Genomic DNA, 24,051 nt, shown 5'->3' on the forward strand with positions numbered 1-24,051 from the left:
CCTGCTCCTCCTTGCACAAAGGTGGAGGTAGCGGTCCTGCTGCTGGGTTGTGGCCCTCCTACGGCCTCCTCCACGTCTCCTGATGTACTGGTCTGTCTCCTGGTAGTGCCTCCATGCTCTGGACACTACGCTGACAGACACAGCAAACCTTCTTGACACAGCTCGCATTGATGTGCCATCCTGGATGAGCTGCACTACCTGAGCCACTTGTGTGGGTTGTAGACTCCGTCTCATACTACCACTAGAGTGAAAGCACTGCCAGCATTCAAAAGTGGCCAAAACATCAGCCAGGAAGCATAGGAACTGAGAAGTGGTCTGTAGTCACCACCTGCAGAACCACTCCTTTATTGGGGGTGTCTTTCTAATTGCCTATAATTTCCACCTGTTGTCTATTCCATTTGCACAACAGCATGTACAATGTATTGTCAATCAGTGTTGCTTCCTAAGTGGACAGTTTGATTTCACAGAAGTGTGATTGACTTGGAGTTACATTGTGTTGTTTAAGTGTTCCGTTTATTATTTTGAGCAGTGTATTTCAGCCTTGGTCAAACAGGTATATAGACCCACGTCTTATTTATTAAATAGGAAGAAATAGGCTCCAACAAAAAGCACCCTTGTTGTTTGTAGTCTAATTAAAATGAAGAAGCTTGAAATTAATTATGCCTACTCAAATATTCCTACTTTCCGCACCATGAGCTGTCATTTCCGACTGATTGTGCTGCAGCTACTGCTTCAAGTATCAGCACCACAATGTAAGTACCCTAGAATCTGGATTATTGGAAATTCAATAACTATGATAAATACATAATGGGCAAGAAACATATTGTTTTGAATAAAATCAAACATATTGTTTTGAATAAAATCAATTACAGTAGTAACATGCTATCAGAGTTGACATCAGGTCCTCCTTTTCATCTTAGCCTCTCCTTCTCATACTGAATAGAGTACCACAGAATGAGTTATAATACCCATAAAACCTAGCGGTCAAACAAGGAAATGGTTCCAATTGTTTCTCTACCATACAGGTGAAGATATTGATAAAGGTCACCTTGTCCCAGAGAGATTTACATGGTTATCAAAACGTCACGCCAGGGTAAGTCTACACAAAACACAGCCCTTATTTTGAGTGGTGGAAAAACGATTGGAACCATTTCCCTGTTTGACTGCTAGGTTTTATGGGTATTATGACACCACCACTGTTTGGCTCTATAGAACATATGCTATAGGCTAGTCCATGAGCAAGATAGTGCAGTTTTTTTTACAAGGCCTAAAAAATATTTTTGGGAAGAAGCTGTTGACTCTCCTCCTGATCTGCCGCCATAGGCCTACACAGCAGACATTGGTCAGGCAGCACACAAAAATGTTCTTTGATCAGCAAGAGCAGAGCAGGCCGGGGCTCAGGGTTGGAATAGCCACTGCTCTGTGTAATGCAAGAATCCCAGCAATAAATATTATTTTGCTCTGTGCTTCTCCGAGCACGCACTTTAAAGCCTATAAATAGCCAAGGCTATGTATGGATCATTGGATTGAGATCACATTAAATATCCTATAGGCATATTTGATATTGCGTGCCCAGCGGAGAATCAGAGCGGCATTAGGCACACCTCAATATATAGCCTAATAAGGAACTAATTCTAAAACACTGAGAAATATAAACATTTGATTAATTACAAATTACATGACCCTCCCCAGGACTAGATTTGAGAAAAAAAAAGGCTAAACTCTCCCCTTGACTGAAATGTAAAAGCATGATCCTCCCCCATTTCCCTCAAGGCAACCATTCTGTACATGTCGGTCCATCCCTAGGAGGATGTTGCACTGCCAAAGGACTGAATTAGGTCAAACTTTCCAAGGAGTCTCTAGAGTTTACATATGTGCTCACTCTCTAAATACCACCAAAATGTTCGCCATATGTGCTGAAGTCAAGAAGAAAGGTCTTCAGTGAATCATATTTTATGTTAGTCAGACAAGCATTGAAAAACATCTACAATCACAATATTGAATTTCATTTATTGGAACTTTTTTGTAGAAAATAACATAATAGAAAGAGCGAAATATTGCAAACATAAATACTGTAACCCAGACACAAAAAATAATAAGACAGAGTGGTTCAACATCATATAAAGTGACAGGTCTACTGTTTCTAACCTTTTTGGATCACAGATCACAGATTTCAACCCTGTAAATACTTTTACAAAGAAGCTTGACTAAGAATAAAACAATATCCCAGTAGTCTTATATTTGAGGAAGAATATAAACTGAAATATGTTGTGGTTTATTTAACTTTTTTTTTTTTTATGGGATCTTCAAGTGACTAACAAAGCAGGTATCACAATTAGTATATTTCTTAACATAAAATCATAATGGCAATAATGAATGCCATCTTTACATACAATGCATATCTGGGACTGGTTCAGTGCATACTGTATACAAAGTTGCTTATAAACATTGAAAGAGTTGAACGTACAAAATGTAGTACTAAAAAAAAAAAAAAAGTACAAAAACATGCACAGACGCAAAAAAACACATTAAACCATTATGAATAGGACCAGCCTGGTGAACAAATGCAGGAAAGGGGTCATGCCACAAAGAACCAACAAACTAGTTTAAGGAACTGGACCTTATTCCTGTACAGTCTCTGGTATTTGCACAGCATATTATTCAGCAAGTTCTTAGTCCGGTCAAGACAGAGTGAGGTGTTTAGTACCTCCTTAACTAAAAAAAAAAAAAACAGTTTGGACAGTACAAGTAAAATACAGTACAATGCCAATGAACTTAAAAAGCAAGACTTTTATTCATCAGGCATAACGTGTTGACAGGCATCCACCATCCTGGTGCTTTGGTAAGATAGAAACAAAAAGTTTGTGCGGCTACAATTGAAAAGAGTACATTAAAGTGCATTCCCTCGTTTTTTTCCAATCCCTGGATTTTTTTCCAGTAAATACCTGGGAAATTCTTTCGAATTTTAATTTTGCATGGTTATACATTTCAATATGCTGAGATATTTGAACAGCCTTTTGTGTTTTCAACCAACATCTTCACAGGCCATTGTTGGTTTGTATTTCTCCACTGGGTCACCAGAGGAAAATGCCTTTTCCATTTGACCCAAGTAAAGATCCAGAAATGTAAAAAAACAGCATTTATTCTAAGTAAACATAATCTATTGCATTAATTTGTTGAGAAACAATTTTGTTGAATTAGGCCTCTTAAAATGAGGCCGTTATTAAAATGTTCAACATAGGCATCTTTCAAAATTCTGTCGTTTAATGTAAGAAGTCGTAAAAACGCAATAAAGATGTATAGAAAAGGCCTACTTCAAAGCTCTTCTCAGGTACACATCTGTGAAATCTGGCACCAGGGAAAAAGAAACCTCTTGAAGGGTACAGAGCTTATCAGCAAAAATCGCTGGGAGCACTGGAGAGCAAGGCCGATGTGAAAGTTAGTGTTCAGGCTACAGAGGCAACTTTGTCACAGTTGGTGGTGTACTGAATGTCGGGCCTGTCGATGTCAGCCTTCTTTTTGTCCCAGCAGGGCAGAGCACACAGAAAGAGCGTGACTCCACCCAGGAGCACAGAGCCTCCACTGAAGTAGAAGGCCAGGTCATAGGACTGGGTCCAGTCAAAGAACCACCCTGGAACAGGAAGAAGAGAGAGAAAAAAAACAATTTCAGCAAAATCTCTCGACGATATATGAGTCAGCAAAAGACTAGCTAAAGGCCAACATCCTGAGTTCCACATTCTCACTCACACATTAAGATTACATCATCTGTAAAAATGTTTTGACATATGGAAGAGTGATTCTCTGTAAAAGCATGAACATGAACCTGTACAAGCTCTAACCTAACAACTGTAAATGTGGACCACACACACTCAGCAATGTTGACCAATGGTGTCAGAAGTGGGATCTTTCTTACCAACAACAGGGGGCCCAAGCATGATCCCGAATCCACCGAAGAACATGAGGATCCCATGGGCTTGGGTCAGTTTGTCCAGGCCCACGATCTTGGTAGTGATATATGACGTTAGGGACCAGTTCCCAGAGAAGAAGCCCACCACAGCTGAGAGGACCTGCAGGCCTACGTAGCTCTTGGAGATGGGGATGAGGAGAAGGGCCGTCCCGGTCCCCAGCAGGGTGAAGGCGTACAGGAACACACTGTTGATCCACCTAATGTCTGCTAGCATGCCCAGGGTCAGCTTGCCCACACCGGTAGTGATGGCTACAATAGAGACCAGGGGAATGATTTTGACCTCATCGATGAGGCCCTCACTCTGGGCCACGTCCTCCATGAAGAGGACCGGGGGGAAGGCTCCTAGGCTGAACAGGAATATAGCTATGCAGAGGGCCATGAAGTTTCTGTCATGCAGGAAGTCAGCCGTGGAGTGCATGTACTTTGAGTAAGCCTGACGCTTCTTCTTGATAATTTTCACAATGGCTAAACCTGCCATGAACCCCCTTTTGTTGTCAGGTGTGGGGATGTCTTTGGCGTCGATGGTGATCAGGTGATCCTTGACCGGCAGCTTTGTCTCGCCAGTGCCCGGTGTGGTCTTGAGGTCGTCAGCAGGCGGTTTCTTGAAAGGCTGCTCCTTTGTGCGCTCCAGAGCAGCCTTCTGTTTGAGGTAGTAGCCAGGCATGTTCAGGGGCCTCATGAAGCCGGCACAGGCCATGAGGTTGAGGGCCAAGGCCCCGATGATCAGCAGACAGCCTTCCAGGCCAAAGAGAACAATCAGCTCATTCTGAGCTGTGGCATAGAGGAACCCTCCCACACTTGTGCCTAAATGAGAGAAGGGACAAATTTAGTGTTGGCATTCCAAGAATGAGCCCTTAGACATTCATTAATATGAATTTAATAAAATCCTTGCTTAGTGGGACATCATTACCTAAAGCTACCCTCCCTCAAGGGGACAAACACAGAATGCCCCAGAACTGTGTTGTATTACCAGTGTTCTTCTTGTCACCAGTCCACTTCCCTAATCACAAGGCTACAGTGTTTCTAGACTAGAATGTTTACCTTGGCATTCCAAGACTTCCGGCTTCTGAAACATGAAAGAACTGAGCATGGAGACTTGGTGTGAACCCAGTGAGCGAAGGGGGGCTGAAGTACCTGTGGTGACTATGCCGAGGGCGAGGCCACGTCTCTTGTCAAAGTACTGACAGGTGATGGTCAATGTGGCAGCATAGACAAGACCGCAGCCAAGACCTGTAGACAACAAAAACAACAGAGGTATTTTGATTAGCACATTTTAGAGGAGCATGTAGCTACAGTACCTTATTTTTTACCATGTTGAAGAAGACATTTAATGTTCTGAGCAAAGCCTTGCACAGTAAACTGTGTACATTAATGTGAAACTGTGGGACTTGGGTAAGGCCATCTTAGTCATGTAATAACAGAGTGAATTCACCATGTTTAAAATATGTTGTTCTGTGATAAATATGTTACATATTCACCATACAAATAACTTTTGTTTAGTGTAAAATCACCCCAACGGTAATTTGATCCTCAAAGTATGACTGGGCGGAAAAGTGATGAGAGAATATTGAGCCACACGTGTTGAGTTTAAGGGATGGTCTAAAAATAGACACCTTTCTTCAAATATGCATGGCCTCTCTTAGGCCTATGCCACAGGCAGTGGCCGTCTATTGGGCACTTTCCCCCTTAGCATGGCACAGCTGTCACTGGGTGTTAGATAATGAGCTGCGATGGGTGCATTCAAACTGTTGGGGGGAGGCATCAGTCACATGGCAATCCGACTCTACCCTATTTTTATATTTCTGAATACATCCTACATATACCCTCATCCTACACATACCCTCACAGTGCATGTGTGGTGGAGCATAGACATGAACCTATTTTGAATAGACATGAACCTATTCAATTCTTATGTGTCTTATCTATCATTTACTTGTGTTATTGCTTAACTGTGTAATAGTTTAATGTAATGATGAGTTAAAAACACAATTCACTTCCAACAAAACCACAGAGTAAACAAGCAACTTCCTATAATTTTTCTCACACTTGCAAGGCTAATCCTATATCTAATAGTGGATCACACAAACCGCAGACTTGCTTCAGCAGGAAAAGACCATCACGAGCTTCTCACTTACCGACGACAATCCCGTAAGAGAATATGAGGAACTGGACGTTTGGTGCGAAGGCGCTGAGCATCAGGCCCCCTGCCACCATGACCCCACTGAAGATGGTCACAGGGCGTGCCCCAAAGTTATCCACACAGGCACTGCAGACAGGACCTGGGGGAGAAAATAGGGCAGAGAGGAAGTGAGAATTCAGTGTGTGTGTGTGTGGGAAAGTTGAGGGTACATTGTTGAATAGACTCAGTGAGTTAGGGAGTGGCAAAAATGAGATGATGACACAAAGAAATACACATGATGGAATTAATATGGTGCATTCGGGATGCATGTGGTGTTAGCAACAGATGGCTTTCCTAAACAATAGAAAAGCAGCAAAAAGGGAAGTGATACCGTTCAAGGTGTACCGTACATGTTGGGCTATTTCATGGCAGGAAAACCTGATGTATCAACTTTAACCATGTGACATGGTCCCCTTTTCTGCCCTGATATTATTTTAACCTTATCGCTCCCTATGTAGTACAGAGTGCTTGTGACCCTATTCGTTCTCCTCATATGATTACAACGAGGTCCCCTTAAGCGGCACTAGCTAGTTATTAGACACCTTAGCAGAGGTAAAGGGTCAGGGAAAAGGGCAGCCTGTGATGTTCGTTCGTCATCATCCTCACACCATATCGAATTTAAAAGCACACCGAGTTACAGAAATACAGTTCCTTGCGAAAGTATTCGGCCCCCTTGAACTTTGCGACCTTTTGCCACATTTCAGGCTTCAAACAAAGATATAAAACTGTATTTTTTTGTGAAGAATCAACAACAGGTGGGACACAATCGTGAAGTGGAACGACATTTATTGGATATTTCAAACTTTTTTAACAAATCAAAAACTGAAAAATTGGGCGTGCAAAATTATTCAGCCCCCTTAAGTTAATACTTTGTAGCGCCACCTTTTGCTGTGATTACAGCTGTAAGTCGCTTGGGGTATGTCTCTCAGTTTTGCACATCGAGAGACTGACATTTTTTCCCATTCCTCCTTGCAAAACAGCTCGAGCTCAGTGAGGTTGGATGGAGAGCATTTGTGAACAGCAGTTTTCAGGTCTTTCCACAGATTCTCGATTGGATTCATGTCTGGACTTTGACTTGGCCATTCTAACACCTGGATATGTTTATTTTTGAACCATTCCATTGTAGATTTTGCTTTATGTTTTGGATCATTGTCTTGTTGGAAGACAAATCTCCGTCCCAGTCTCAGGTCTTTTGCAGACTCCATCAGGTTTTCTTCCAGAATGGTCCTGTATTTGGCTCCATCCATCTTCCCATCAATTTTAACTATCTTCCCTGTCCCTGCTGAAGAAAAGCAGGCCCAAACCATGATGCTGCCACCACCATGTTTGACAGTGGGGATGGTGTGTTCAGCTGTGTTGCTTTAATGCCAAACATAATGTTTTGCATTGTTGCCAAAAAGTTCCATTTTGGTTTCATCTGACCAGAGCACCTTCTTCCACATGTTTGGTGTGTCTCCCAGGTGGCTTGTGGCAAACTTTAAACTACACTTTTTATGGATATCTTTAAGAAATGGCTTTCTTCTTGCCACTCTTCCATAAAGGCCAGATTTGTGCAATATACAACTGATTGTTGTCCTATGGACAGAGTCTCCCACCTCAGCTGTAGATCTCTGCAGTTCATCCAGAGTGATCATGGGCCTCTTGGCTGCATCTCTGATCAGTCTTCTCCTTGTATGAGCTGAAAGTTTAGAGGGACGGCCAGGTCTTGGTAGATTTGCAGTGGTCTGATACTTCTTCCATTTCAATATTATCGCTTGCACAGTGCTCCTTGGGATGTTTAAAGCTTGGGAAATCTTTTTGTATCCAAATCCGGCTATAAACTTCTTCACAACAGTATCTCGGACCTGCCTGGTGTGTTCCTTGTTCTTCATGATGCTCTCTGCGCTTTTAACGGACCTCTGAGACTATCACAGTGCAGGTGCATTTATACGGAGACTTGATTGCACACAGGTGGATTGTATTTATCATCATTAGTCATTTAGGTCAACAATGGATCATTCAGAGATCCTCACTGAACTTCTGGAGAGAGTTTGCTGCACTGAAAGTAAAGGGGCTGAATAATTTTGCACGCCCAATTTTTCAGTTTTTGATTTGTTAAAAAAGTTTGAAATATCCAATAAATGTCATTCCACTTCATGATTGTGTCCCACTTGTTGTTGATTCTTCACAAAAAAATACAGTTTTATATCTTTATGTTTGAAGCCTGAAATGTGGCAAAAGGTCGCAAAGTTCAAGGGGGCCGAATACTTTCGCAAGGCACTGTATATCTTACAGTGCCTTCAGAAAGTATTCACGCCCCCTTACTTTTTCCACATTTTGTTGTTTTACAAAGTAGGATTAAAATATATTTGTCATTTTTTGTCAACGATCTACACAAAATATTCAAATGTTAAACTGGAAGAAATGTAAAAAAATGTTTTCTCGATTAGATAAGTGTCAAAATCACGTTTGGCAGTGATTATAGCTGGGTAAGTCTCTAATAGCTTTGCACACCTGGATTTTACAATATTTGCACATTGTTATTTTTTTTTATTGTTCAAGCTCTGTCATGTTGGTTGTTGATCATTGGTAGATAAAAAAATATTGCCATAGATTTTCAAGCCGATTTAAGTCAAAACTGTAACTAGGCCACTCAGGAATATTCAATATCATCTTGGTAAGCAACTCCGGTGTATATTTGGCCTTGTGTTTTAGGTTATTGTCCTGCTGAAAGGTACATTTGTCTCCCAGTGTCTGGTGGAAAGCAGACTGAACCAGGTTTTCATCTAGGATTTTGCCTGTGCGTAGCTCTATTCCATTTATTTTTATCATTAAAAAAACTCCATAGTCCTTACCGATGACAAGCATACCCATAGCATGATGCTGCCCCCACCATGCTTGAACATATGAAGAGTGGTACTCAGTGATGTGTTGTGTTTGCCCCAAACATAGCTCCGTATTCAGAACATAAAATTCATATTTTTTTATTTATTTGTTCTATCTCTCAATTCCGTGATATCCAGTTGGTAGTTACAGTCTTGTCCCATTGCTGCAACTCCTGTACGGACTCCGGAGCCATACATCCTCCAAAACACGGCCCTGCCAAGCCGAAGTGTTTCTTGACACACTGCTCGCTTAACTCAGAAGCCAACCGCACCAATGTGTCGGAGGAAACACCGTCCAACTGGGGACAGTGTCAGCATGCATGCGCCCGGCCAGCCACAAGAGTCGCTAAAACACGATGGGACAAGGACATCCTGGCCGGCTAAACCCTCCACTAACACAGACGGCACTGGGCCAATTGTGCGCCGCCTCATGGGTCTCCTGGTTGCGGCCGGCTGCGACACAGCCCGGGATCGAACCCAGAGCTGTAGTAAAGAACCCAGATCTGCCTTAGACCACTGCGCCACTCCAGAGGCCTTTTGCAGTTTTACTTTAGTGCCTTATTGCAAACAGGATGTATGTTTTGGAATATTTTTATTCTGTACAGGCTTCCTTCTTTTCACTGTCAAAGACTCAATCATGGACACTCTCACTGACAGTTGTGGCTGCTTCGAGTGATGTATTTTTGTCTCTATCTTCTTGCCTTTGTGCTGTTGTCTGTGCCCAATAATGTTTGGACCATGTTTTGTGCTGCTACCATGTTGTGCTGCTTCTATGTTGTGTTGCTACCATGTTGTTGTCATGTTGTGTTGCTTCCATGCTGTGTTGTCATGTGTTGCTGCTATACTATATTGTCGTCTTAGGTCTCTCTTTATGTACTGTAGTGTTGTGGTGTCGCTTGTCGTGATGTGTGTTTTGTCCTAAATTTTTCTTTTAAATGACTTGCCTAGTTAAAGGTTAAATAAAAATATATAAAATAAAAATCCAAATGTAATTTAATAACTTCAGCATGCTGAAATGGATATTCAATGTCTGTTTTTTTAAATTGTTACCAATCTACCAACAGGTTCTCTTCTTTGTAATGCATTTGAAAATCTCCCTGGTTTTTGTGGTTGAATTTGTTTGATATTTGTCATTCACTGCTTTAACTGAGAGACCTTACAGAACATTGTCAGTGTGGGGTACAGAGATGAGCTAGTCATTCAAATATCATGTTAAACACTATTTTGCACAGAGAGTGAGTCCATGCAACTTATTATGCGAGTTGTTAAGCACATTTGTATTCCTTAACTTATTTAAGCTTGCCATAACAAAGGGTTTGAATACTTATTGACTCAAGACATTTTAGATTTTCATTTCAATACATTTGTAGAAATGTCAAAAAACATAATTCCACTTTGGCATTATGGGGTATTGTGAGTAGGCCAGTGAGAAAAACATTAAATGTAATTCATTTTAAATTCAGGCTGTAACACAACAAAATGTATAAAAAGTCAAGGTGTGAATTGTTTCTGAAGGCACTGTATATCCTGATTGATGGAACAATGGAAATATAGGTCTGGTAAGGATCCTTCAGTGGACAGAAGCAAGGGCTTGTGTAAAGTTTTGAGAGACCGTATGGGCCCAGATCCACAGTGGGGCAAAAGGGGGCTCAGCCCCATCAGTTGAAACGTGTGCCCCCTCAGTTTTAGTTTTATGGCCTTATATAAAAATAGCAATAAGGTTAAAATGATTGAGTGACAGGTTATTGAAAAATCTGTATATTCGCTGAGCTGTGTCAGCACAATGGACAGAGTGCGCCGCGGTGTGTGTAGAGGGGCTATGGAAAGCCAGTGGGGTGGTTAGGTATGACTCCTTTGGGTTTCCATAAAAAGCGGGAAAAAACGTCTAAGTGAATAACGTGATACGCCTTCGCCAGTAATATTTTATTTTGTTTTATAAGGGCGGGGTCAAGTTTACCATTGAAGCTGCGTTACTCAACTCCGCCTCACCACTACAGAGTTTAGTTAGCCGTAAATGTAACGTTAGTGTTATTATCCTTGGCCTATTTAGCTAGCTCGAACCAGCTAATCTGCCACTGCCACGATGGATAAACCCAATCAAACAAAGCTAAATGAGAATGGGACACCTTGGCTACCGTGTCAGTGGTTGTTAAAAGTTGTGACAGCATTGTGGAATTCCGCTCTGACATGGAATGGACGCGTTCGTACAACACAGAAGTAAGACATGGAGGCTACAGGGCAGCTCCAAGCAATTACGACAACGTTATGTAAGTACAAATCTCCAGCAATAGTGGTGGACAGTATGGAAGGCCAGCAGGACTGAGGATAAGAGACTGAGTGTAAAAGACTGTTCTTCGATGCTGTCAGTGGTGAAATGTACGAACGATTCAACGAACGCAACATCCAACTGGTGGCGGCCCGGTGTCCCCTTGACCCAGAGAGCTATGACTTTCTAGATGTGAAAAAGGTTAAACCACTGCTGGATTTAAGTAAAAGAGATTTGGTGTAAACTGAGTTTAGTGTCGCTCGCCAGTTTTTGCCGACTGAAATCGCCCGCTCCGGCTCCAATGAGGAACAATGTACCCTGATCGATATACCGCAACAACTGTCTGGGTCTCGCTATTCCGACCGTGTTTACTGCACTGACTCATGGATTGACTTTTGGGGCGTCCACAGCTATACGTCCACTTAGAAGAAGCATGCTATACCAGAGGAAAGCTCAAATAATCCACTTGGCATTTTAAAACCTCTTAAAGCTCCCCTGAATTATTTCAACATTTTGTTAAAAATCGCGCAACATTTCAACGTCCTGCTACTCATGCCAGGAATATAGTATATGCATAGGATTAGTATGTGTGGATAGAAAACACTCTTAAATAATGTCTGTGACTATAACAGAACGTGAACAGCAAGCGAAATCCCAAGAAAAACCTGGTCACAAAAACCACAAAAAAGTATTAATCCGCCAGTCTCTGAATTGTTTATTGCAAGCAAAAATAGATAACGGTGAGCTTGAAGTTCCTACAACTTCCACACGATGTCGCCAGTACTGGCATTTTCATTGGTTTAAATCCTTTGTGGAATGAGAAGTAGGTCCTTCCTTTCGTCCAGTAAACAGGAAGAGACTTATGGGAGAGAGACAAAGTACCACGATTTCAAGAGTAGCTGCTATTGAATACAGATCGCCCAGTGATCAATTTGATTGATTATTAACGTTTACAAATACCTAAAGTTGGGTTACAAAAGTAGTTTGAAGTGTTTTGTCAAAGAATATAGGCAACTTATTTAATTTTTAAAAATGACGTTGCGTTTTGGAACAGAGCTTTTGGATGGATCAGACGGGCTATATAAATTGACATTTTGGGTATACATGGACGGATTTAATCAGGAAAAAGACCCAATTGTGATGTTTATGGGACATACGAGTGCCAACAAAGAAGCTCGTCAAAGGTAATGAATGTTTTATATTTTATTTCTGCGTTTTGTGTAGCGCCGGCTACGCTAATTCTTTTGTTTACGTCCCCTTCAGGTATTTCGGGGTGTTGCATGCTATCAGATAATAGCTTCTCATGCTTTCGCCAAAAAGCATTTTAAAAATCTGACATGTTGGCTAGATTCACAACGAGTGTAGCTTTAATTCAGTACCCTGCATGTGTGTTTTAATGAAAGTTTGAGTTTTATCGAGTACTATTAGCATTTGGTTATTGGTTTTCGTGGTTGTAAATATAACTATGTATTGGAATTTGATTCACAGAAGTGTATTGTGCCATATCACAACGTGTTGCTTAACTCATGAGCACCATGGTTTTCCATGTTTGAAGCGGGGCCTATAGGCTTATTTGTTTGGCAAGATAGCTGTGCATCACTGCATCTCACTGTAGGCTGTTTTGGTTATTTGGATCTCAATTCACATTTTGCTTACTGCGTTTGTTAACTGTTAATGTAACTAGCCTAAACATAAATGGTGTCGTGCCTTTATCGATCTAATATTTTGTTTACTAGACCTACGTGGTAGTACCCCTGTTATGTTCTGCTTTCGTTCGCAGGTTTGTCAGTATTCTAAGCCTAACTAATCAGTAGTTTTGTTTGCATGCATGAATAACTAGGCTACTACTTTCAGCATTTAGTTTGCACTATTTTGATAAGAACGCTGTGTACACGGCAGCATTCATATCGGCTGTTTGGAATATGTGAATTACCCTATCTTGGAGCTCATTTACATTACGAAACAGCCTTGCTTTAGTTTGTAGGACGCTGTCCATTGTGCTGATACAGTGCAACGGAGATGAGAAGCCCCTGACTGCAGTGTGCAGATTCGGGCCGGGCTCAATGTGGTCGGAGTAAACCATGGAAGTAATTTAGACGGTCATTATGCTTCATTTACTTTGCAAATATTCATGTTATACTAGTGCAGTTGTATATTTTTATATAACCAACCACCGCACCGATGATAGCATAGCGTTAATTAGCACGCGAGCTAGCTAATTGAATACAATGAGGGAATTTGGACAAATTTGCCTACTTAAGCAGTAAGCTTAGGTTTACACGTACAGTTATGTAATCGATTTGATCGTTGGTTTTCTGTGTTCAATGTATGCATTGTTGTGTTTGGCTGGCTGGCGCTAAATGTGTATCGTTGATGCCGACGGCCATTCCCTAAGTTACACATAGCGAGTCTACAGAGCCTACACCTAGTATATACAATAATGAAATGAAATGCCTATTGCTTATTTTATGTATTTCTAATTGTCATGCCTTTTATGTCTATGCTTATTTTCTTTGATGTATAGAGACACGTTAGTGTGTTGTTGGAGGGTGAGTGTCCCAAAATGTAGCAAATGCAGCAGCAGTCAACTTCATCACTGCCCCTAATGCACATAAGGCTGAACAATATCTGAACAATATGGTCAACAACCACAACCACTTCAGTGAGGCACAGAGGTACTATTTCTTTCTTGTATATATTTGAAGTTAACGTTTTTTGATTTGCCCTATTTTTCCCCCCAGTTACATCAGTGAATTTAATTGTGCAACTTACTTTACTGTTATTCCTCTCTTTCAGAGTTCACAATCATAAAGTGTGGCTTCAATTGTAGAAATGAGACACACTTTCATTGTTGCTACTGTACGGCAACAATAATCAACAGATCACAGTTTCTGAAGCACCTGACATAGCATCAGCGTCCAGTGGCCCCTCAAGAGCACCCAGAGGCCCTTACACAGTCCCCTCAAGATCTTGTCCCCTGGACCTTGGAGGACTTTTGGTGTGGATGATGATCATGTTAGATATTTCTTTAAAATTATTTCACTGAACTGTACCAATTGATTGTGCTTGCAGCATGCAAAGCACACTTGTTATTGCTCATACGTTTTCTTGTTTATTATTCTTGACACTTTTTTGGACCTATTTCCTACAGTTTTACACTACATACACAATTCATACATCAAACTCCTGCAGAGCTGGACGCTGATGTGACATGCTCTGTCTTCTACATCCTGAAATATATTCCTGGGGGGGGGGGGGGGGATTATTATGAATTTATTGTTGTTATCATAACTATCAAACTTAACAACCTACTCTTAACTTACAGTACACTAGTAGATACGATTTTTTGGGATTCCCATCCGATTTTCTTTTTCAAAGGAAAACATGCAGCAAATTCGGCGATGGTGGTGCCTAGTTCTCCTGCAGGACTTTCCAATGCTGTAAGTCTTGAACATTATAAAAACATTTAATTTGCATCCTTAAAATCAATTGTTTCACTATAGCCAGGCTGACCTGAATATATTTTCATAGTGAATGTATGTCATTCACCCACTAAGGTCTGAAGAAGAGCGGTTGAAAGATCAAAAAAGGCGACGAAAACAGAACGCACTACAGGTAGGTAGTCATATGATGAGTGTTCCCTTACATTAATTAATGACCACAATCTGTTTTCTTTCTAGACGATACTGAAAACAAAATACGCTGGGAGCTGTGAACTGGGTATGTAGTCTACTGTGTGTGATGCTGAAGGCTTGATGCATGGCAAGATATAATAGTTGTCATGACTTGTTGAGTAGTTATAGATATCACTGAAAACCCGTTTAGTAATAGTGGCTTTTGTTTGCATGAAAGTGGTGTGTAATTTGTCCTGATCACCCAATGAGGCACTATTAATATTTGTTTTTCAAGGAAGCAGATGTTCTTCTAAGAGACACCCTAGAGCCAGCAAGGTGGTGAGAATGCTTAACATTTAAAGGCACTGTTTCCTTCCCTAGTGTAATTGGGATGGACGGGGAAGACCACTTAAAAGAACTACAGTTGTACGATGACTTGGATGAAGAGGAAAATATTCTCCTTAAGAAACCATTCATGTTCCAGTTACAGAGAGATTATGAGATGTTCTATGTGGAGGCAGTTGACAACAAGAAAATGACTGTCTTTGCCTCTTGAGGAGCAGGAGTGAAGCCATTTTTGAGGAGTGGTCAAACCTTGTTTTTGTCTGCTGTGTTAATTGTTTCAATTGTTAATCGTGTTGTTTAGTAAAGATGACGTAGAAGTCACCCGAGTCTGATCTCTTTACCGGAGCTGGTATAACTTAATGTACAAAGCACATTCAGCTTGTCAGTATGTCTATATGGTATCGTATGTCTCCATTCAAATGATGAAAGTAAATAGCATTATAAATCAGGATAGGTAGTAACTGTGTGTGTGTGTGTGTGTGTGTGTATACACATTGAAATAATATAACATTTATCAACAATTTTAACAGTACATGACATAACAAGTCTGTTCACTGCAACAACATCAGTGGCTTGTCTCATAGCATGAAGCAAAAAGTGTTACAACATGTTCTGGTATCACTTCATATAATATTTCTTACGAAATTTTCTTACGAAATTAAATGCATTTGTATTCAACGTGTGCCTTGCACAAACATGTTTGTATTCAGTGTGTGACTGTCAAACCCCAGATGGACAAAAGAAAAAAAAAGTGGGTGGGGTAAAATGTGGGCGGAGTCAAATGTTTAACTGCCCAGCCCAGAACTGCACACTGCAGTCAGGGGTACTTGACACACTGCAGTCAGGTGTACTTGGCAGAGATAGGTTGGCACCAAATCTGTAGCCTGTCGCTTCAAAAGCACTCAATCAATGGTCTGAGTCTTGGCATTCAAACTTTGTTTGTGGTATAGCTCGATACAGGCAGAATTCAATGTAAAAATGTTTTGCCCTCTCACCGATTTCAACTGCCCCCTTAGTCACTTTATCCTGGCGTCGGGCCTGAGACGGTATCACCTCACTAACCCGTAATCTGTTGCCAACTCATTAAAGACGGCTATGATTTCCTAGCATTGTGCCAAGTCAAATGCAGCCCAATCCATTTAGTTTCCAAAGCTATATGCACATTGAATTGACTACTTGTTTTAGTACAGTGAATCAGTCAATCTCTGGATAGAGGAGACAGATGGTGATGAAAACCTGAGTCTTAAATGTGACTGTTCTTGTTATGCATGTCACTTTGGGCGGAGACATATTGAATTACCGATCAGACCGCTGACAACCCAAGGATGTGTGTAAAGAATAGCCAATCACGTCTTGTTGAACCCTGTCTCCACCTCCTTTCCATTTCACCACCAGTTAAAACAGCCCACGGTGTAAGGCTGCGTAGCCCAGCTGCCAAGTCCCACACATGTACTGGGAGCAATCTGTATAGTCATGACATTTCACTGACCTCTGAAAAGGCGACAAAGTGAAGGGAGGCTATGCCTGGTGGTAAATGTAAACCAAGACGTGATCTCTCTGATCTTTGAATACAGCTTGCAGACATGCAGTGAACTGAGTCCTCCTGTGTCCCCTGGTCATTCCAAACGAATGAAACTGTTCAAAGCTTTATTATCCTTCCTATTATCATTTTCCCTTTCCCACACACACCCTCTGTATGGTCACAGCTACGTAAGGGCTCCTCCTGCAGGTATGACAAGGCTGACTGTGGGGCAGCAGGTAGCCTAGCATTCAAGAGCGTTGGGCCAGTAAACAATAAGTCGCTGGTTCGAATCCCCGAGTCGGTGAGGTGAAAAATCTGACTGTGCCCTTAGTCCCTTATTGCGCCTGTAAGTCGCTCTGGATAAGAGCGTCTGCTAAATTATATAAATGTAAATGACTTATCAACCAATAACCTCAACTAAGTGTTAAGAGCACCAAAGTGCCACCAATATTGCACAGTTTTCTTCATCTACCTAGGACAAGTCAGCACTGCACTTTCACAACTGTTAATATGTAGCAGGTAAAATACTAATTTTCCCATCGTATGTGCCACTAACTTGGTTAGATAAAAACTGGTCTGTTACTTCACCCATAATGCCACATAACTGTATGTGTTTATGGAGACATTGGACCATTATTTTGTCTGGTTCTCTGTCAGTGACATCATTAATTATACAACAGCAACAGGTGCATACCAGGTGAGACTCTAAAGGAGACAGTGTAGCTGCAACTGTAAAGTACATAGATAAGTAAATGCAGGTCTAACCACTGACATGATGTTAAGCATATCAAGTCATAGCCATGCCAAGTAAATCAATATGGAATTCTTGAACAGATGTTCAGATGCTGAGTTGAATAAATGTATGTTAAGAAATCTATGTTTTATAATATACAGAATTCTGCAGTTAAGCACAGTGAACTCTGTCTTTGGATGATAGCATTAGCCTATACCACCTACCTATACAGTAACTAAATAAATAAACAAAGATATTTGGAGAATACTCACTGGCTATGAGTCCCACTCCAGAGACCAAGGAGCCGACCCATGCCGTCATGCCTTTCCCCTCCTGGAAGGTGTGGAGCCACTCTGGATACAGGACGCCCACCGACTGGGGGGAGCCGTAGGCCAGGAACTGGGCCATGAAGCAGGCCACAATGACCACCCATCCCCAACCTCCATCCAGCGCTTTCTTTGAGGTATGAGGACTCATGCTGTCTGCTTGGATCTTACAACTTCAACAGGGAGGGTTCCTGGGGAAAACAGAAAAATAGCAAAAAGTTGTAAAAACAAGCGCAATAGACAAGCAATTGACCAAATGCATGAGAATACAGACAAAATAAATCACATGCAAGTTTGGAACCAGGAATCATGATCAAGGAAGAGATACATATCATAAGTTGAGTTCTAAAGTAGTAGATAAATGCCAAATGCACACATGTCTTGATGTTGATGCTGCTCTTGCCTGGTCTACCAGGCAGGTCACCTGTGTTACTGTACTTCCTAAACAGAGTGCAACCTTCCCATCCTGCGCTGCCCGTTTTGTGCCCTCGCAGACCACACCTTGAAGGAGGGGAGTTTGGTGTCTGGACTGCCTACTTTAACCTGCCTTTTGTCTACTTCACATAAGTTCTGGCACGAAATATTGATATTTTAGAGGCGCATCCTGTTTCCTGTGCTGACGGAAACGTTTTTTATCTTTCATGAATAATTTGTGCCAGGGAGCAAATTGAGCTGTCGGTGCACTACTGCAGCATCCTCTCTCTCAATCTCCTTGTTTTTAAAAACATGGAGCGCGACAAAAGTTGTGCATCTATCAATTTCAAATAAACATCATTATATGGAGGAACACCGTGCCAACTACACATAGCCACCTATTTTCTTTATTAAACAATGTGTTTTTTTGCTTGCATTTACGAGATATTCGTTGGCAGTTAATCGCCCATTGCATAGCCTACAAATATATATTACGCTGTATTTAGCCATAGCCCTACTATGTTATAAATGTTGTGTACTATAGTAGCCGATTGTTATTTTATTAACACAAGGAAATACATGCGACTTACCTAAACAACATTACAAAAATAACAGCCACAAGCACAATAACATGCAACTGCAGGATACGTGCGCGTTTGCCTACAGGGAGTTGCCATGAAGGATGGTTGGTATCCCGATAATAACTATGTATAATCGAAAAAATATATATACGACAACACCGGCGGATGCCGAGCGCCCGCTAGGCTATATCTGAGGTCTGGTGATGCAGACCCGGGTCCCCCAGCATATTAGCTACGCGCACAGTATTCGTTTTATAGCCTGTAGCTTTGTTGCCGGAGACCAAACCGGTTCAAAGCTGTTTTCGCTGGTCCGGATTTGTGCGCTACCAACGTTGAGGAAACTCTGTTTCCTCTTCATCATGTGCGACTGTGTGGAGCTACAGAGCGTACACTACACACTGCCACCGAGTAAACGCAACTGAATACGGATATGTTTTCTTCTATTTGATAATAGCCCCATCAATTCAATAATGATAGGCTACATTGTATGCATCGTGATAATAGTGGACATAGGTGGGGTGGGGGACATGTTATTCAACTGCATGCATAGGCTATCAATGATAAAAGTTAACATTTGTAATTAGCCTACCTGTGATGATCAGAAAGCGCTTCAAAGTATTTCAAGTCAAATCAGATTGAATGTTTCTTCACAAATAGTGTAAAAGCACCTTTGAATTTGTAAAAACTAAACGGAGTAATTATTTGTTATCGCAATGAAAAATAGCTGTTTCCTTTCTCTTGACAGTGAATACAAGTGTTATATATGCACTTTAATATACACATAATAGACCTACTCTAAACGACAAGTAAAAGTGATCCTCCGGAGTTAGCGCAGAAGGAGGTTATTTTGCCGGTGATGCTTGAGTGTGAAGTCTGAGCAATATTTACCAGGAACATTGTTAATATTGCGTCTGGTCCAGTCAGAACTGGTTACTTGTTGGCAAGTAGCCTAACATCAATTTGCACGAAGCGCTTGTTGCCGCTGATTGTGATAAAGCCTGGTCTCATAGACTTGACGTAACATAGTGAACTTAAATCCGGTACACTCAAATGAATATGATAGGTTACATTTGACATGGTTACATATGATAAGTTACTTAAGGCAAAAACGAAGGTAGGGTGGTTAGTCAGGGTGGAGGGGTGGACTTATAATGTGAACATCAAGTAACCAAGGTTGCAAGTTCAAATCTCACCAAGGACAACTTTAGCATTTTAGCTAACCCTTCCCTTAACACTTTTAGCTAACCCTAACCTTAAACCTTTCAGCTAGCCTTTCCCCTAACCTTAATCCCTAGCCTAGCTAATGTTAGCCAGCTAGCCAACATTAGCTACCAAAGTAGAATTCATAACATATCCAACTTTTTACAAAAATCTGGAAGATATTGTAAATTTTTGCCAAAATCTTAACATATTGCATATTTTGAAAATTCATAACATATCATACATTTAGCAAATTCTTAACATATTGTATGTTTAGCAAATTCGAAACATATAATTCGAAATGTACGAAATGAGTGATGGACGTCCAAAAATGAATACATACCATACGAAATGTAACATATCATAAATTGAGTGTCTCGGATTTACGTACAGAATAATACGAAATGCTCTGAGGCCAGGTTGGATGGGGATGTACTTTGAGATGAACTGCCACTCACATATTCTATCCTGAACAAAAATATAAATGCAACATGTAAAGTGTTGGTCCCATGTTTCATGAGCTGAAATAAAAGATCCCAGAAATGTTCCATACGCACAAAAAGCCTATTTCTCCCCCCCAAAATGGCACACATTTCTTTACATCTCTGTTAGTGAGCATTTCTCCTTTGCCAAGATAATCCATCCACCTGACAGGTGTGGCATATCAATCAAGAAGTTGATTAAACAGCATTATCATTATACAGGTGCACCTTATGTTCAAATCAAATAGTATTTGTTACATGCGCAGAATACAACAGGTGTAGGTAGACCTTAGTATAATGCTTACTTACAAGCCCTTAACCAACAACGAGGTTGAAAAAAAAATACCTAAAAAATAAATAAAGGAAACAAATAATTAAAGAGCAGCAGTAAAATAACAATAGCGAGGCTATATACAGGGGTACCGGTACAGAGTCAATGTGAGGGGGCACCGGTTAGTCGAGGTAATATGTACATGTAGGTAGAGTTATTAAAGTGACTATGCATAGATAATAAGAGAGTAGCAGGGGGGCAATGCAAATAGTCTGGGTAGCCATTTGATTAGATGTTCAGGAGTCTTATGGCTTGGGGGAAGAAGCTGTTTAGAAGCCTCTTGGACCTAGACTTGACACTCTGGTACTGCTTGCCGTGCGGTAGCAGAGAGAACAGTCTATGACTAGGGTGGCTGGAGTTTAAACAATTTTTAGGGCCTTCCTCTGACACCGCCTGGTATAGAGGTCCTGGATGGCACGAAGCCTGACCCTAGTGATGTACTGGGCCATACGCACTACCCTCTGTAGTGCCGTGCGGTCGGAGGCTGAGCAGTTGCCATACCAGGCAGCGATGCAACCAGATGCTCTCAATGGTGCAGCTGTAGAACCTTTTGAGGATCTGAGGACCCATGCCAAATCTTTTCAGTCTCCTGAGGGGGAAAAGGTTTTGTTGTGCCCTCTTCACGACTCTCTTTGTGTGCTTGGACCATGTTAATTTGTTGGTGATATGGACACCAAGGAACTTGAAGCTCTCAGCCTGCTCCATTACATCCCTGTCGATGAGAATGGGGTGTGCTCGGTCGTCCATTTCCTGTAGTCCACAATCATCTCATTGTTGGGGACAATAAAAGGCCACTCTAAAATATGCATTTTTTCACACAACTCAATTGTACAGATGTCTCAAGTTTTGAGGGAGTGTGCAATTGGCATGCTGACTGTAGGAACGTCCACCAGAGCTGTTGCCAGAAAATGTAATGTTAATTTCTCTACCATAAGTCACCACCAACGTTGTTTTAGAGAATTTGGCAGTACGTCCAACCGGCCTCACAACCGCAGACCATGTGTAATCATGCCAGCCCAACTCCACATCCAGCTTCTTTGTGTAATACATCAACAACATCATATTGCCATAGGCCTACTCAGCCTGGTCTCATAGACTAGAGCAAAGGCTTTCCAACCCTGTTCCTGGAGAGCTATCGTGCTGAAGGCTTTTACTCCAACCCTAACTAACAAGTTTTGCAAATTCGCAACAAATTGTACGAATTGCAATTTGTAACATATTGCAATTCGTAGTATATCATACGAAATGGATGATGGACATCCACAAATTAATACACAAGTAATTTTTTCCACAATTGTTTACAGACAGATTATTTCACCTATAATTCACTGTATCACAATTCCAGTGTGTCAGAAGTTTACATACACTAAGGTGACTGTGCCTTTAAACTGCTTGGAAAATTCCTGAAAATTATGTCTTTAGAAGCTTCTGATAGGCTAATTGACATCATTTGAGTCAATTGGAGGTGTACCTGTGGATGTATTTCAAGGCTTACCTTCAAACTCTGTGCCTCTTTGCTTGACATCATGGGAAAATTAATATAAATCAGCCAAAACCTCAGAAAAAATATTGTAGACCTCCACAACTTGGGAGCAATTTCCAAACGCCTGAAGTTACCACGTTCATCTGTATAAACAATAGTACGCAAGTATAAACACCATGGGACCACGCAGCCGTCATACCGCTCAAGAAGGAGACGCGTTCTGTCTCCTAGAGATGAATATACTTTGGTGAGAACAGTGCAAATCAATCCCAGAACAACAGCAAAATACCTTGTGAAGATGCTGGAGGAAACAGGTACAAAAGTATCTATATCCACAGTAAAAAGAGTCCAATATCGACATAACCTGAAAGGCCGCTCAGCAAGGAAGAAGCCACTGCTCCAAAACTGCCATAAAAAAGCCAGACTACGGTTTGCAACTGCACATGGGGACAAAGGTCGTAGTTTTTGGAGAAATGTCCTCTGGTCTGATGAAACAAAAATAGAACTGTTTGGCCATAATGATCATTGTTATGTTTGGGGGAAAAAGTGGGAGGCTTGCAAGCTGAAGAACACCATCCCAACCGTGAAGCACGGGGGTGGCAGCATCATGTTGTGGGGGTGCTTTGCTGCAGGAGACCCTGGTGCACTTCACAAAAAGATGGCTTGGTCGCAAAGGGGTCTTCCAAATGGACAATGACCCCAAGCATACTTCCAAAGTTGTGGCAAAATGGCTTAAGGAGAGCAAATTCAAGGTATTGGAGTGGCCATCACAAAGCCCTGACCTCAAACCTATAGAACATTTGAGGGCAGAACTTAAAAAGCATGTGCGAGCAAGGAGGCCAACAAACCTGACTCAGTTACACCAGCTCTGTCAGGAGGAATGGGCCAACATTTACCCATCTTATTGTGGGAAGCTTGTGGGAAACTACCCAAAACATTTGACCCAAGTTAAACAATTTAAAGGCAATGCTACCAAATACTAATTGAGTGTATGTAAACTTCTGACCCACTGGGAATGTGCTAAAAAAAATTAAAGCTGAAATAAATCATTCTCTCTACTATTATTCTGACATTTCACATACTGAAAATAAAGTGGTGATCCTAACTGACCTAAAACAGGGAATTTTTACTAGGGTTAAATGTCAGGAATTGTGAAACTGAGTTTAAATGTACTTGGCTAAGGTGTACGTAAACTTCTGACTTCAACTGTGTGTTTTATTGTGTCCTTCAAAATAACATTCTTTCCTTAGCTCACTAAGAACTGAATGCACAATAGTGTAACTATTGTACCACATCAGAGGCCAGTAGGCTTACAGCTCCATTCTGTGTTATAGAGCAACTGTATTTATCAGATTTATAGTTAATACAGTACTGACTCATGAGGAATTTGGGAAGAGTGGAGCTATGCCTTTCATGTCTGACAGATCATGCCCTTCTGTTCTGTACTTTTGGAGAAATGGTTTTATTATTTCTGAGTCCTGGACTGAGGTAAGGACAGGCAGGGTATTTCACACTGTGGTACCCAATGTTCCCAAGGAACTTTGATACAGTTTCCCACAGTCAAACTCTGAGGGATCTTACAGGACGACTTGGAATTCATAATCCCCTTCTTGAAAAGAGAGGGAACCACAGAGAGTGAAATACAGTTAATTGCATTCTTCTATGGTATTGCAATGTATGTTACTTCTGACCAGGGTTTCCTGAAAGAGCTAACTGTACTGACTTAATAAACTATATCAATGAG

General features: G+C 41.2%; 1 protein-coding gene across 9 annotated transcripts; it reads right to left on the reverse strand.

Moving 5' to 3' along the window:
- Positions 1–1,993: 1,993 nt before the first annotated feature.
- Positions 1,994–19,721, reverse strand: LOC139381081 (monocarboxylate transporter 9-like). Of its 9 annotated transcripts, none has more exons than XM_071124329.1 (6): positions 19,700–19,721; positions 17,763–18,007; positions 6,103–6,246; positions 5,009–5,197; positions 3,914–4,771; positions 1,994–3,631 (listed from the first exon to the last, which is right to left on the reverse strand). In XM_071124329.1, exons 2-6 carry the CDS (start codon positions 17,965–17,967, stop codon positions 3,447–3,449), a joined length of 1,581 nt encoding a protein of 526 aa, XP_070980430.1. In that variant the 5' UTR covers positions 17,968–18,007; positions 19,700–19,721; the 3' UTR covers positions 1,994–3,446. The 9 variants fall into 9 exon arrangements, with proteins under 9 accessions (XP_070980430.1, XP_070980431.1, XP_070980423.1 ...); XM_071124330.1 differs by lacking the exon at positions 19,700–19,721 and adding an exon at positions 19,401–19,683 and having other exon boundaries at positions 5,102–5,197; XM_071124322.1 differs by lacking the exon at positions 19,700–19,721 and adding an exon at positions 19,401–19,683.
- Between the last annotated feature and the right edge of the window lie 4,330 nt (positions 19,722–24,051).

The sequence above is a fragment of the Oncorhynchus clarkii genome, chromosome 23 (genome assembly GCF_045791955.1).
Source record: "Oncorhynchus clarkii lewisi isolate Uvic-CL-2024 chromosome 23, UVic_Ocla_1.0, whole genome shotgun sequence".
NCBI lineage: Eukaryota > Metazoa > Chordata > Actinopteri > Salmoniformes > Salmonidae > Oncorhynchus > Oncorhynchus clarkii.